This window comes from Phaenicophaeus curvirostris, chromosome 17 (assembly GCF_032191515.1).
Source record: "Phaenicophaeus curvirostris isolate KB17595 chromosome 17, BPBGC_Pcur_1.0, whole genome shotgun sequence".
Lineage (NCBI taxonomy): Eukaryota > Metazoa > Chordata > Aves > Cuculiformes > Cuculidae > Phaenicophaeus > Phaenicophaeus curvirostris.
The window spans coordinates 7979768-7994235 of record NC_091408.1 but is presented as its reverse complement, the minus strand read 5'-3'; the positions used below and the strand labels follow the sequence as shown (position 1 = coordinate 7994235).

The window sequence follows — 14468 nt, the reverse complement described above, 5'->3', positions numbered from 1 at the left end:
ATCTGAGGTTTGTAACTTTTTCTTTCCCTGTAGGATAATGAAGAGACATCAGACTTTGCTGTGGATGGTCTTAAACAAGTTATGGCTGTCAAGAGCCGTGTGGTGCTACCTTATTTGGTGCCAAAGGTACAACTGAAAACAAATTTTTAACTTCGCAACTGTGGTTTTTCCTTTGCTTGCTGCCAGTTCTCTTTGGACTGATATGCCAGAAGGGAGAACATAGTTTGAAATTTTCTTTTGGCTTTATGCTCAATGCACTGGATTGTGAGGCATTTAAACTTAGAAACCTTTCATGTAGATGAAGTGAGATTCCTTCTGAAAAAACTTTCTGCTTGTCTCATTTTGCTTGGCCTTTTCTAGCTGACTGCTCCCCCTGTGAACACCCGGGTGCTCGCTTTCCTCTCATCAGTGGCAGGGGATGCTCTGACTCGGCACTTGAGTGTTATCCTGCCTGCCATGATGTCAGCGCTGAAAGAGAAGCTTGGGACCAGTGAAGAGCAATTGGCAAGTAGTGCGGCTCTGCTCTTTGTTGTGACAGGTTCCCTAAGATAGCACTTCGGGTTTACTTCCCAGCACAGAATCTGTTCTCCAGTTTCACAGATTGCATGTTTTAATTCAGTCCATTAGCTTCTTCAGGATGAGTCTTTTTGCCTGGTGACATATTGTGAGTCAAAAACCGTATGCTTTCAAAATCTATTTGTATCCATATAAAAGTCTCTTTGGCCTGCAACAAGATACAATTCTCAGTTTACTTATTCTTGGAGAACTGCCAGCGTGTCTAGTTAACTTTGTATTTATTCTTGGTACAGAAGACTGAGAGATTAAAGGGCTGAAGGGAGAAAATCTCCTGTTTTGCATGCAGCATTCCCTGCACTCCTTTCAGAAACATCTGGTGTTTGAACTCCAGAGAACATCCTGGAGTTGTCACACGTACATAAGCTGAATTAGGAATGTTAAAGTCCTGTTGCCTGCCACTGTGGGTGCCCATTAGGTCAGCTTCCAGCCTCAGGCCTGCCTGGAGATCTCTAATGAACTCACAGACATGCTTGTAATTAGTATTTATGACGCACGGCATTAAACTGTCTAAATCAAATCCATGTTGTCTGCCGAGACCCACAGTCTCTGAGGGGTGAGTAAGATGGGGGGGACTCAGCTGCTTTAATTTTAGGAAATCAGCCCTTCTGCAGCTGGAGAGCAACCTGTGCTGTAATTGGCTTTGCAGAGTTTGCTCACTTGTTAGATTTTGAATTGGTTTTTCAGCTGTCTCGGCTCCAGGACTGAATCAAGCCTTTATTGGCAATGTGACCAGTGGTTTAATGTGGAACAAGTAATAAGTGGGATATGTTGTAGTATTTCTCCAAGACATAATGCTTGGATAGCATGGGGAAATCAGGGGCTAAATCTGGCTATGTTCTAGTTGAGAGTTAATGTAAAGTTACTTTGGACTCTTTAGGAGATGGCAAACTGCCAGTCTGTAATCCTGTCTGTGGAGGATGACACTGGACAAAGAATTATAATTGAAGATTTACTAGAAGGGACCCGCAGCCCCGAGCTGGGAATGAGGCAAGCAGCAGCTGTCATGCTGAATATCTACTGCTCCAAGACAAAAGCAGACTATACCGGTCATCTCAGGAGCTTGGTTTCAGGCTTAATACGTCTGTTTAATGACACCAACCCTGTGGTATTGAATGAAAGCTGGGACGCGCTTAATTCCATCACCAAGGTGAGAGGCAGCTGAAGAAGTGTACAGTGGTAATGCCTGGTGGGGGGAAAATGGAAGTAGTTGGTAAAATACTGCCTAAATTGAACCTTCTGTTTTGATTATAAATGACATCTAGATTTGCAAATGCTGCAGGATTTAACAGTTGTAAGATGACCTTGACTTCAGCGTTGTGAGCTAGTAGCCCAGTCTTCGGAGGATTCAGAGGACAGATGTCTTCTTTTGACACACCTGAGCAGAATTCCCAAAGAATAGCTGGTGCCATGTTGTCTCACCTTTGTCTTACCTTTCTCTCCTGCAGAAATTAGATGCTGGGAACCAGCTTGCTCTCATTGAGGACCTGCACAAGGATATCCGTATTGTAGGGAATGAAGCCAAAGGCGAGCATGTGCCGGGATTCTGTATTCCTAAGAAGGTAAAGGATCAGGATGAGCATGGATTTGTCACAGCCATAGCACTTCATGTTCTGGGGGAACTGATTGATACAGCTATTAGGAGGAGGGACGGTTTGGGCATTCCAAACCTGTATGCTGGAGAGAGTTTTTGTAGGTTACTGCTGCTCTTGAGTTACCCTACAGAAGACTCCTCTTGTAACGAGATCTTTGACACTTCTGTTATCTGTCTAAGTCCTGGTCTCTGGCTGCTTTTTATGTGGGAGTAATGCTGGACTTCTGTGCCAAATTTCTCTGGTTTAAAAATTCCCTGAGCCGCCACCGCTTTTCTCATAGCAACTGGCTTAGCCAGGCGTAGATGCATGAAATCAAACCAAATGAAAGTAGCTCTGTAAATGTGGAAGGAAGCAGCTGAAGGTCAACAGGAAATTGAGAGAAACTCTCCAAGTTTGTGCATCTGGTGTATAATAGGAGCAAAAATAAGATACACATTTTTTGCATCTAGCTTCTAAGCTTTTCTGTCTGATTTTCGTGACAGGGAGTGACTTCCATACTCCTGGTCCTGCGGGAAGGTGTTTTAACTGGTAATCCAGAGCAGAAGGAGGAGGCAGCAAAGGCCTTAGGGCTGGTTATTAAGCTGACTTCTGCTGAAGCTCTTAAACCATCTGTGGTGAGCATTACTGGGCCACTTATTCGGATCTTGGGAGATCGGTTCAGCTGGAATGTTAAAGTGGCTCTGCTTGAAACATTAAGCCTTCTTTTAGCCAAGGTAAGTTTCAAATTAATCGACTCTGGTTTGTGAACATTTTCCATGGTAAACTTCAGAAACATCTGTAAGTACAGCTAGGGTATCTGCTGAGGTGCAATGATATTTAGAAATGGCACTGTAATGGGATTGCATTCTTCCAGCAGCTTCTGGCCTGCCAAGAAAGCCCCCAATACTTCAGTTTCTGCACCTAATAGGAATGCTGCTAAGTGCTGATAACACTTTCAGATGATTAAAAACTACTGTGTAATTAATCCCTCTCCTGTGTCCAACCATTTTTGTGAAATATTAAGTCCAAAGTTGATCATCTTGTGTATTTGAACTGAGCTGAGCTTTTATTCAGTGCTCTGTATGCAAAAGGCTGTTCATGATGGTATCAGGTCTTTAAATGTCATCATTGTGTTTCAGTATACAGAACATAAGGTTGGATTTGAAAGAGATGAAGGTTGCATGGTAAAACACCGTTCCATGTTTTTCCTGTTTCAGTAGCGTGCAAGATCTGAGTGAGGGCTCTTTGTGATAGCTGGCTGCTGTAGGAAAGGTTTTCAGGCTTTGGTTTCCAGCCACCATTTCAGACTTGACTGCACCACTTTCCCTTCCTTCGTCTCTGGTACAGGTTGAGATTGCCCTGAAACCGTTTTTGCCCCAGCTGCAAACCACCTTCACCAAAGCTCTACAAGACTCAAACCGTGCTGTTCGCCTTAAAGCTGCTGATGCCCTTGGGAAACTCATTGTTATCCATGTAAAAGTGGATCCGCTCTTTACAGAGCTCCTGAATGGCATTCGTTCCAGCGATGACTCTGCCATCAGGTGAGCCGTAGACCTTCCTGCTTACTTGGGGTAAAAGAAAGGGCTGGGATGAATGAACAAAACTGTGACAGGTATTTGAGTAGAATTGTTTCCCACTCCCCTGAATTCTGAAAGTAAGATTTAGTTATTAATGAAAGCAGCTGACTATTAAAACAAGTGTTGTCAAACAAAGCCTGTAGATGATGGGGACTTCCTGGGTCAGAAGCTAACCTGGGACTGTGTCTCAGGGGAAGCACTGTTTGGCATCAGCTCAGCTCTCTTGCCCGCACACCCCCAGCAACTCACTGTGGCCCAGTTGTCAGCTGGAGCTGAAGTAATGCAGCTGTTCTTGTATAAAAACTGCACAGATCTCTAAGAATTAACTTCCTGACTTGAGAATTTTCTATGTTTTGAGTAGTCAGAAAATATTTACATTATAGGAGACAGACACAGATACATGAATATCGAAATATTCTCTAGGAAGTAGTTTTCAGCAGTGCAGAGGGTACCAGTCTCCTAAACTGCAAGACGTGTTAGTGTCATTGCTGTGTAAGAACTGTTACAGGTATCCAGAGCTCAGTTCCTTTATTAGTGAGGGGGAGAAGCTGTGTCTGACTGTGCGTTGTGATCACTTCTAGGGACACGATGCTGCAAGCTCTGCGGTTTGTAACACGAGGAGCTGGTGCAAAAGTTGATGCTGCAATTCGGAAGAACATCAGCACGGTGCTTCTAGGGATGCTGGGGCATGATGAGGTACTGCTTCTGCCAGCTGCAAAGGATCCCTGCTGTAGGCAGGATTACTTGTAAACTGAAAATCCAAACTTTCTAATAGGATTATTTTCTAAAATAACTTCCTGGGGAAATGATAGAGTAGATAGAAAACTGTGTAAAGAGTGTGGTTGAGCATTATTTGCTGAACTGAATACAATCTGTAAAAGCAATTTCGTTGGAGCTTGGTACTGTATTAGTAGAGAGTCAGGTGCGAGAATTGGAGATGCCTTGTCCCTGGTAACTCTGAAAAGCTGTCAGTGTGATGGTTCCTTAGCAACCGACTCTGTGGGTTTGACCTGCAGCACCTCACCCACGTGTTTGGGGTGACTCTGAAGTCAGGATTTGCTTTTTATCTTGCAGAAAACCTGCAGTACCTTCACTACCGTACATACGTGGGTATGAGGGCTCTCAGATGGGGTTTGTCATTTAGTGTGAGAAATTTTGCAGGTAATGGCATATGTTTATCCAGGGAGCCAAAAGCTTTCCAAATTTGATACAGGGTCTTCCCTATGTGGCAGATAGCAACGGTATCATCTGTGAGATTAAAATTAATCATCTAGTAATTTCTTCCTTAAGTTTTCATTTATGCAATTTAGACATGCAACTCTTGGCATACTGGAAATGGAAGAATGGAAAAATTCCCACTGGAGAGTAAGTTTCAGGGTGGAGAGGAGTAGTGATGGATTGCCACATAAGCAAGCCAAAACAGCAGAAGCCTGAAAGTTTTAACTTAAAAGTAGTATGAGGTTAACACAGAGGTAAACTCCTCTAGAGATGGCCAGAAGTAATACATACTTTCTAGACTGTGAATCTAAACTTCTCTCATGAATGCATCTTTTAAAACAGTCACTTTCATCTTTAGGACTTCTCCATTTAACAAGTCAGTTTATATAAGGTCTGTAATTATTGAGTCTCTGCTGGCTTTTTTGACTGTGATTTGCCTTTAAGCTCCATTATGTACAAGAAACCTTACCAGCTGACAGAAATCCACAGGTAGTAGGAGTGAAATACCACTACTACTACTACTACTACTACTACTACTACTACTACTATATTTATTGTCTTCTGTCACTTGCTTTTCTTGCTGCTTCTCTCTGATGTGTATTGAGCTCAAGCAGTGTTACTTGTTTCTTCCTTTCCTCATTAGGATGCCACCCGCATGGCCTCAGCAGGCTGCTTAGCAGAGCTCTGTGCGTTCCTGTCTGAAGAAGAGCTCAGTACTGTTCTCCACCAGCACTTACTGGGTAGGTGAAGCTGTTTATGGTGACGGGAACTGAGTCTGAAGAGCAGGGAAAGATACCTTTGGGTCAGGAAAACTTTGGGACTTATTATTTAGATTCTTCTTCTTTACCTTAACTCTAAATCTCTGTGTTCTTATACTTTTCTTTGCACATGGCTGTTGACTTGAACACTCTGGTACATAGTAGAGTACAGGGTGGTCATTGTAATTTGGGGTTACCCATCCTTATTTCTCTGGATTTGTTTTCTGATGGGGTGATGGAAGTACCAGCACAGCTAAGTAATTGCTAGTGTTGGCATAGAGAGGAGGTAGGTGACAGCACTTTCCAGCAGCGTGGGCCATTCCACCTTTTTGATGACACTGATCTTAGATTGGCTTCAGATGCTTTTGGGAAATTAATTAATTTGCATCTAAGTTAGACAAAACCATGAATATTGTAGGAACTCATAGTGGTTGGAGTGCTAGGGGATAGTCTCCTTTGGAATTAAAAAGGCAATCTGTTAGCTGGTTTCAAATTATAAATTACTTTTATTATCAAAGAATCAAAGTTTGTGTGATGCCAAGCTCCTTCATGCACTGAGAGATGTGGGCCAGACTGCGCTGAACAATAGAGTCACTTGTGCCTGGTTTCTGTATCTGCCCAGGTGTGCTGCTCTGGTAGAGGTGTTCTGTTTTACCACTGATTCTATGACTTTTTTGGAGGAGTGGAGGAAGCAAGGCATTACTTTAGATGCTGCTGATTATTTCAGTTTATGGAATTGAACTGACAAACTGACAATAGGTTTCTTAGGTGGGGAAGAATGGACAGGGGGAGCCTTGCTATTGTTCTTTTCCTTTCATTTGCAGCAGACGTCTCTGGCATTGACTGGATGGTGAGACATGGACGAAGCCTGGCTCTTTCCGTGGCTGTGAATGTTGCTCCTAGCAGGCTGTGTTCCCCCAAATACTACAACAGTGTTCAAGAGATGATCCTCAGCAATGCCACTGCTGATAGGGTAAGTGCTGCATGAGAGTGGACGAGTTCTGCTGCAAGCACTTGTTGGGAGTAGTTACAAAAGCTGTGAAGGTTTTCTGTGTTATAAAACAGAAGAAAAACCTCCAAGTGCAATCTGAGGATTCTCCCTTGGCTAGATGCAGTTTTGTAGTGAAGTTACATGATTGTTCTAATTCTTTGAGTTTCTGGCCTCTGCGGAGATGAAGATTATTTTATCTTCAGCTGCAGAGTAACTTCCATTGGCAGTCAATTTTGCTTCTGTCTCCCTATTAAAGTTCTCATTCATGGGCCAGCTTTACAAGAAGTGCAAATATTTCATTTTGGAAGGAAGATTTTAAATCAAGGGTGGAATGAGTATTTTGGTGTAGGGAACCTAGGGGCTACCTTAGTCCATGTGGATCATAGTCACATTATGACTTTTTCATCATTAACTCGGTGTTTTCCTGCTATGCACACTGTGATGTTTTGAAAGATGTGTTTAACGTTATGCAAAAGGTCACCAGTCCACAAGACTGTCAGCCTAGTTGTAAAGGCCATTGAACTCTTATATTATTATACCCACTTTTGGTTTTATTTTGGAGATTCCTATTGCAGTCAGTGGCATCAGAGGGATGGGTTTTCTGATGAAATACCACATGGAAGGAGGAGGGAACCTGCCTCAAAAACTTTCCAACCTCTTCATTAAGGTGAGATTTCAAATGAGTACTGCCTGATGATGTTATCCTGTGAGCTGATTCTGCACTGGCTCAGGGGTGGTCTGTCTACCAAATTTTATATCGTAACCCAGCATGAAAACTGCAGCTCAGTTGCCTTATCTTGGGAAGCTCCAAATCCCCTGATCCTTGAAATCTAGATAGATATGCCTGTGGCAGAGTACAGACAGAATCACTTGATCACCCTGCTTTGCAGTTGTGAATACAAAACCGCTGTCCCTGCTGTAGTACAGAACTTTGGCTTTCAATCTTTCTGTCATAAACTTCAGTTTTGATTCTTCTTTATAACACATTATTCTAGCTTAAAATTCCTTCCTTTCCTGGTTGTTCTGTGGTTTTTTGAAGTGTGTGGTTTTTTGTTTCATTTGTCATCTCCCATAAAAGAGCAGATGTTTTTGTCTGAAATGCTGCATTCATATATTAATATGTCCTAGTACTGCATTAAAATATAAAATATCACAATTGCCCAAATACAGCTCACTTTCAGATGGCAGTTTTTATGTTTAAAATGTGTTGAGATTGAGTAAAAAATACAAAGCTCTAATTTTTTTTTTTTTAATTGTAAAATGACAACCACTGTTGAAATGCACCTTGGACTCCAACCAGAGACAGACTTGGCTGTTGCAGCCATTGGAGTGCATTTTACAGAGGTGCTGGCACTGTCAGTTTTTGCTGCACTTAGTGGTCATTGTCATTTCCTGAGACAACAGAAAGAAGTGTGTGACCGTCTTGTCAACCACATTTTTAGAAGTTTTCTTTTAAAATGATACCTTTTTTATCAAGGCTTGATCTCTTACTCTTACACCGTTTAGTCAAACTTGTTGGTAACAAATTTGTCTCTTGTATACCTGTGAGTTTCTTTTGTGGTTTAGAACAAAGAAGAAAAACTACTGCTTTCAATACCCGTCCTTAGTATATCTGAGTTTAAGTCCATCTTTGTCTCCTTCAGTGTCTTCAAAACTCATCCAGTGACATAAAGCTAGTTGCAGAAAAAATGATCTGGTGGGCAAATAAGAACCATCTTCCCCCTCTGGATCCTCAGACAATTAAACCAATTCTCAAAGCACTTCTGGACAACACAAAGGACAAAAACACCAGTGTAAGAGCTTACAGCGACCAAGCTATTGTCAACCTTCTGAAGATGAGAGCGGGTGAAGAAGTGCTTGAGGTATGAGAAAGAAGCAGATGTAATTGTTCATAGAAGTCTGTGTCATGTTGCTCTGTGCACGGTCAAGTCTTGTGTTCGCAGCCTCAGGATGTGCTGGCAGTCTGTTATGGAATGGATGGGGTGGGACACTGCTGTTTGCATTCAAGCTTTCATCAGTGTTCTCATTCTAAATACTGATACTGTACAACCTTACAGTGCAGTGTTCATAAAATCCAAGTATTGAACGTACCTCCTAGGCTTCACATAGTAGTCTTGCTTTCAAAACATCTTAAGCCTTTATTATGCTGCAGTTACCTCAGCTGGGACTGCTGGATCGTTCCCTTTGTCACTTGTACAATCTGGCTGCAGCGAGAGTGGAGCTAGAGAGAGTATGTCAGGATAGACGACTTCATACATCTCTTTCTAGACCTCTTCTTTAAGTCTTAGCTGCTTTTTGATAGCTCCCGTGTCTGGAATTATAATACCAGGTGAAGGATTTTGGTATGTTTGAAAGATTTCAGGTAAATAAAGCTTCTAAGGCACTAAGATTTTTTTTCTTTTTTTGAATGGCAAAAAAAAAGGAAAATGAACGGCAAAATGGAAATTGAATGGCAAAAAAAAATGGAATCTCTAATTGGTGTTGTCTTCCTTCCACAGTCAGTTTCCAAGATTCTAGATGCTGCCAGCTTGGAGCTTCTCAATGAAAGCTGCAGGAGATCTCTGAAGAAGCTGGCTGGCCAGGCTGACTCTGATGAACAGATCGATGACACTATACTGACGTGATAATCAAGCTCCAAAAGACAAGGAAACACTGAACCAACCGCTGCATCAGCATTTCAATTCAAACACCTATTTTAAATGTTTTCATTTTTGAAAATGTTAATTCTGATGGGATTTCATGAAAAGGATCCCGGAGAGTATTTTAGTATCAAATATACCAGAATAGCCTTAATTAGACCCACATTAGCTGAAAATTGAAAATTTGGTCCCTTTTTTGAAACAGATAATGCGCAAGAAACAGACATACTAATCAATACAGGTAAACTGTGGCCAATTGGGAGATGTGGCTAGAGTACATCAGGCTTAAACTCTGGTGACACCGATTTCCCTTACAGGGTCTGTGCAAAAACTCCAGTACTTGAAGGTATTGGTGATCCTTTCCATGGACCCTATAAAGCAGGAGTAGAACTCAGTGAAAGCGTATTGTTTGTTGTGTACTGCTAACTTGCTGCTTGTGATGGTTCTAAAGACTGAAAATCCCTGTAAAAGTATTTAAAATAGCCTTAGAAATCACAGATGCGAAAGGGGGATTAAATGCAGTCTGTTTAAAGAAGGAACATTTAATAAAGGCTCTGACTTTGATCCTTGTGGTGTAAACTGTTCTTTTCACAAATTCATCTGTCAACAAACTTAGACTGTGATTTACTTTTTGGACCTGTTTTGTCTAGGGCATACAGTTTGTAGAGTGGGTAGTGCTGTAATCTATAAATACCTTTTGCAAAACTGAGGCAACCTAGGGTTTAAAACCAAGCCAGAACTGACATTTAATGAAATTTGTAAGTAATTGCTCCTATTAATTTCTGAAGTGTTTTTGACTACAGCTAGCTTCTGAAAAGTCCTCTATTTTTCTGTCCTTAAAGGCTCCACAAGATACTTGGCACTTCCAACATACAGATTTTTTTTTTGTCAGTGAGAAAGCTGTATTTTATTTTACCTGGCCACATAGACCTCTTTTAAAACCATTATTTTAATTTTTGAATGCTTTTTATGCCACTTGATGGAAATAGTGAAAATCTTGTTGCAGAATACAAATTTTTAGAAGGAAATATGAGCGTGACATTCTATGTAGAGTAATTGTTAAGTGAGCCTTACCTATTTTACGAAACTACATGGAGGCTGGATGCACCTGATATGCCCAAGCATTAAGATTTGTTGTTTTAAGTGGGTGATTGGTGTGGGGGGAAATCTTCCGGATAACTCAAACCATAAGGAAAGAAGGAAAATAAAATACTACACATTGTAAAACTGGAAAGCATAAAATGCAACCTTGTGGGGAACACACATTCTGCTGGAACCAATTTGCTGATTGCTGTGGCAATAGCTGCAAACAGAAAAACACGCCTCAAACAGCATGATGCAATCTTGAGTAGATATTTAGGAGTGCTGTGCTTTGATCTAGCTGAAAGTACAGGAACCTGTCAAAACATTGATGTAACATCAGCTCACAGACCTGTGGTGTAGGCTCCCAGCAACAGAGATTTGCTGGAGGAGTCAGTGAAATACCATGGTAAGGACCTGGGAAAATCAGCTATTTGATGCCATGGATCAGCTCCAACTGAACTGTTCCTAACTGATCTCCACGCAACTGTTTTGTACTGTGTGGTACGATGCAGATTCTATACCCTATACCTATACCCTGTAACCTCTCTATGCCATCTATTTAATGATATAACCATTCAGACTGTCAGAACTCACGTCGTGTCTAAAAAAGTAATCCTTGCTGTTACTTGAGACCATGACTGCTTGTTGTGTTCCCACAGATGCTGAAAATAGTTCATTGTTGCAGCAGCTGCATTGTTGCTTCGGTGTTCTCACCCCTGGATGGAACAAATTCAGATTTTCTAAATATTTTCTCACAGATTTCCATGTTTTCTAAGCTTATAATGCCGTCTTCCATATTTGTTCCAGTCTGTTTCCTATTTGGCCCCTGGTGTCTGCTGCTGGACCAAACTTTCTACGGTGTAGTGTTACTTTGCATGCTCCATGTAACACTGCTCCTGTTCTAACACAAGGTCTGGGTATGCTTTTTTCCACAGTGTGGTGGTGTGTTCAGTTTGTGATCAACTAGGAAGCCAAGCTTTGGTTATTTATTTCCAGTCTTATATTTATGCACTTTGCTATTTCTACAAAAACTGTAGTGCTGTCCAATTGGTCTGACTGAAACTGGATTCTACTTAGAACATTTATCTCTATTCTGCAGGTGGTTTTTAATTCTTATTTTGCCTTCCAAAATACTTGCAAATCTTAAGCCATCTTAAAATTATATTTTGCACTGAATTGGTAATAATCAAAGCATGAAAGCTCAACTAAATGCTCTGAAGGATGTGGCAGTCTCTGGACACTGGAATTAATTTCACCTGTAATGAATTTGCTGTGTCTTGGGCTAACTGAGGAACAGCAGTTGAACTATGCAATGCAGGAGCTTTTGTGCACTGAAAGGTACAAAACTTTATGCCATTCAAAACCTCCAAAGTGTCAAAAAGCTGCATGGTTGTATTGGAGTCACTCAATCATCGCAGGCAGTCGAGAAGGAAAATGCAGCAAGTTTCTCTGCAGAGTGGCTGTTTGAGCTGTTGATCGTGGACAACCATGGCTTTATCTGTTTTGTCTCAGATTCTTTATCTCTTCACCTAAATGTGAAAGAAAATTACAGTTAAAGAGAAGCCTTTTCTACTAAATTGTTAATTTTAGCCAATAGAATCTTTTGTTATTAAGGGTGCTTTGACGATTTGTATTTCCACCTTACGTAGCAGCAAGTGGAAAAACTCATTCATCTTCCCAAACAGCAGCTGAATTTCTGTACTGAGTTTAGCTGTTTCTGAGAGGGAGGAGTAAAAGGCAGGAGCTCACTTGCACTTACTGAGAATATGCTGATTTTTCAATTATAGCGAAACACTGAATTTGGATTTTGATAGCTACTTTTCACTGAACTATTTATACGCTGCAGTATAATACATCAGAGATAAAACACCCATAATTTTTGCCACAACATGAAATCTGATAAATTGATTGTGCCAACTTGGAGACTAAAGAATTAATTTTTTTCTCATTTCAAATGTCTTAAAAATACCACTTGTCAGTAAAAGATAATTTTTCCCCACAACTCCCTGTAATAACATCTTTGAACTGTCAAGCAACTGGCTCTGAGTGACAGCCGAACTGCATGTATTTCAAGAAGATTAAAAAATAATTTATGAGACATGCTTAAACTTAAAAGGTGCTAAAAATTTCAATGGAAGAGAGACAAATGCAAAAGCATTAAATATTAAAATATTTTGATTTTTTTTTAGATAAGTCACAGTTTGTAGTGTCCGCTTTACTAGGTAACAGCATGCCATCTCATGCTTTTCACAAGATGAGGCTTCATGAGCTTGAAAATGAAGGTAATAGGAGTCATTATCATTCCAGGCTTGAGCTGGTGGTTTGTATAATAGATTCAAGGGACCTCCCTGCAGCTGTGCAGTGTCCTCAGTCACCCTGATGCTCATGACGCATCTTAGGTTAATAATGGGCTGCTTGGGAACTTTGCTGGAATAGGTGATAGGTGCCAGGGGTTGCTTTAGTGCTGGACTAGGTGTGGGCTAGCTGCAAACCCTTTGCTAGCAGGGTTTCTTTGAGCATACGTCAGCTAAATGACACATGCTTCTGTCTGGTAACACTCCAGTCTTTCTCCTGCTCCTCATTTAACATCATAGGTTTGAGGGTAATGCAGAACGAGCTATAGAGTGTGTGGTGTTTCAAATACACGAGTTGCAGAGTGAACATGAGATGGAGGTCAGCTCAGTGGATTTTGGGATGCATGGGACTTGACAGGGAGAGCTTCAGAGGCTAGAATACTTTCTGAAGGCTGAGATTAAGGAAGGTTTATAATTAAGACCACATACATCTGTCGTATTGTTAATCAGAATTAGTTAGAAGATGCAATTTTATGTGCTAAAATCCTCCCTTAAATCCAGACATGCTGGGCTGGTTTGTTGCCAGATGCATACAATCTGGACAAAAGTAACTGTGGAACCGTACCACAGGGCGTATGCAGAAGAATCAAGAATGGGTTACAGACAACAGCCTCAGGAAAATATTCTTACTCTTCTTAACCAAACCCTAATGTGTCACTCCAAAGAGAAGAGTCTAAAGCTTTCGAGTCAGTGTTAAGAGTAAAAAGCAATGCTGTTAAACGCTATCTGTCTTCCTGTAAGAAACTCACAGATCACAGTTGTGGCTGGAAGGCACTTCTGGACGTCAGCTAGTCCAAGCGTGGTCAGGTAGAGCAGGTCGCTTGGGGCACTGTCCAGGCGGGACAGGCTCCACAACCTCCCTGGGCAACCTCTTCTGTGTGTGAACACCCTCACCAGCTCCCTGGCACAGTCTGCAGGGCTTATGGGCCACACACTTCTGTATTCAACTTGTGCTTGGGGCCTATCAAACAGGTTCTTGAAGTAGGTGCATCCTACTTGGTAAATGTCTTTAGAACGCCCAAATAGATTGTAATGGTCACAAGCATCAAGGATTGATATTTTCACTTTGCCCATGATTTCTATGTCATCTTTCCTTTGCCTGTTCATAGGCTCAGTTGATCATACAGTTCTGCGTTCTTCGGTGCTAGTACAGCTCTCCCCATTTGAAGAACAAATTCATGTTAGTGAGATACTTGTGTCAATGAATTGTCAACTTCTGGTTAAAATTCTAAAGATCAGCTTAGTTTAACCAAATAACTGTGTCAATACTTTGGTTCGAAACTAAATTAAAATTACTTTTAAGATAGATCTAACGCCCAGCACACTGCTTTTTGTGTTTTTACATTATATATAATGAAAAGCCTTAATTACTGGGAAAGGAAGAATTCCTAAGTAACTCACATACTTGACACCAAAACAATGCCTTATTTGATTTCAGGAGTTCAACTACCAGTAAGAACCAGTATTTTTGTAGAAAAGTAACAGCAGAGAAAGCCGGCGCTGATCTTGTGGAGATCAGGTCTCTTGTGGGGACCTGAAGGTGGAGATCACCTCCAAAATGATCACGTTCTTGCAGTTCGTGTATGTCACTGTCTGTCCAAGCACCGGCAAGTTTATGGGCACTGTTTCTGTGATAAACACAAACGCTGTGTGAAATCTGGTGGATTTGGGCTCTGGATGGTGCAGGTACAGCAGGAGGTG

General features: G+C 41.3%; 1 protein-coding gene across 3 annotated transcripts in view; it reads left to right on the top strand.

Annotated features, from left to right (window-relative positions):
- The window catches only part of GCN1 (GCN1 activator of EIF2AK4), a 40435-nt gene extending 30541 nt beyond the window's left edge, over nt 1-9894 (top strand). For 2 of the 3 annotated variants that reach the window (XM_069871221.1, XM_069871219.1), the window contains exons 47-58: nt 34-126; nt 361-504; nt 1454-1723; nt 2022-2135; nt 2651-2881; nt 3495-3688; nt 4306-4420; nt 5586-5682; nt 6525-6673; nt 7254-7358; nt 8335-8553; nt 9190-9894. In XM_069871221.1, the coding sequence (XP_069727322.1) occupies nt 34-126; nt 361-504; nt 1454-1723; nt 2022-2135; nt 2651-2881; nt 3495-3688; nt 4306-4420; nt 5586-5682; nt 6525-6673; nt 7254-7358; nt 8335-8553; nt 9190-9315 (1857 nt within the window). In that variant the 3' untranslated portion in view covers nt 9316-9894. The remainder of the gene's footprint in view (nt 1-33; nt 127-360; nt 505-1453; nt 1724-2021; nt 2136-2650; nt 2882-3494; nt 3689-4305; nt 4421-5585; nt 5683-6524; nt 6674-7253; nt 7359-8334; nt 8554-9189) is intronic. The other variant, XM_069871222.1, reaches the window with a different exon arrangement.
- Nucleotides 9895-14468: the final 4574 nt, after the last annotated feature.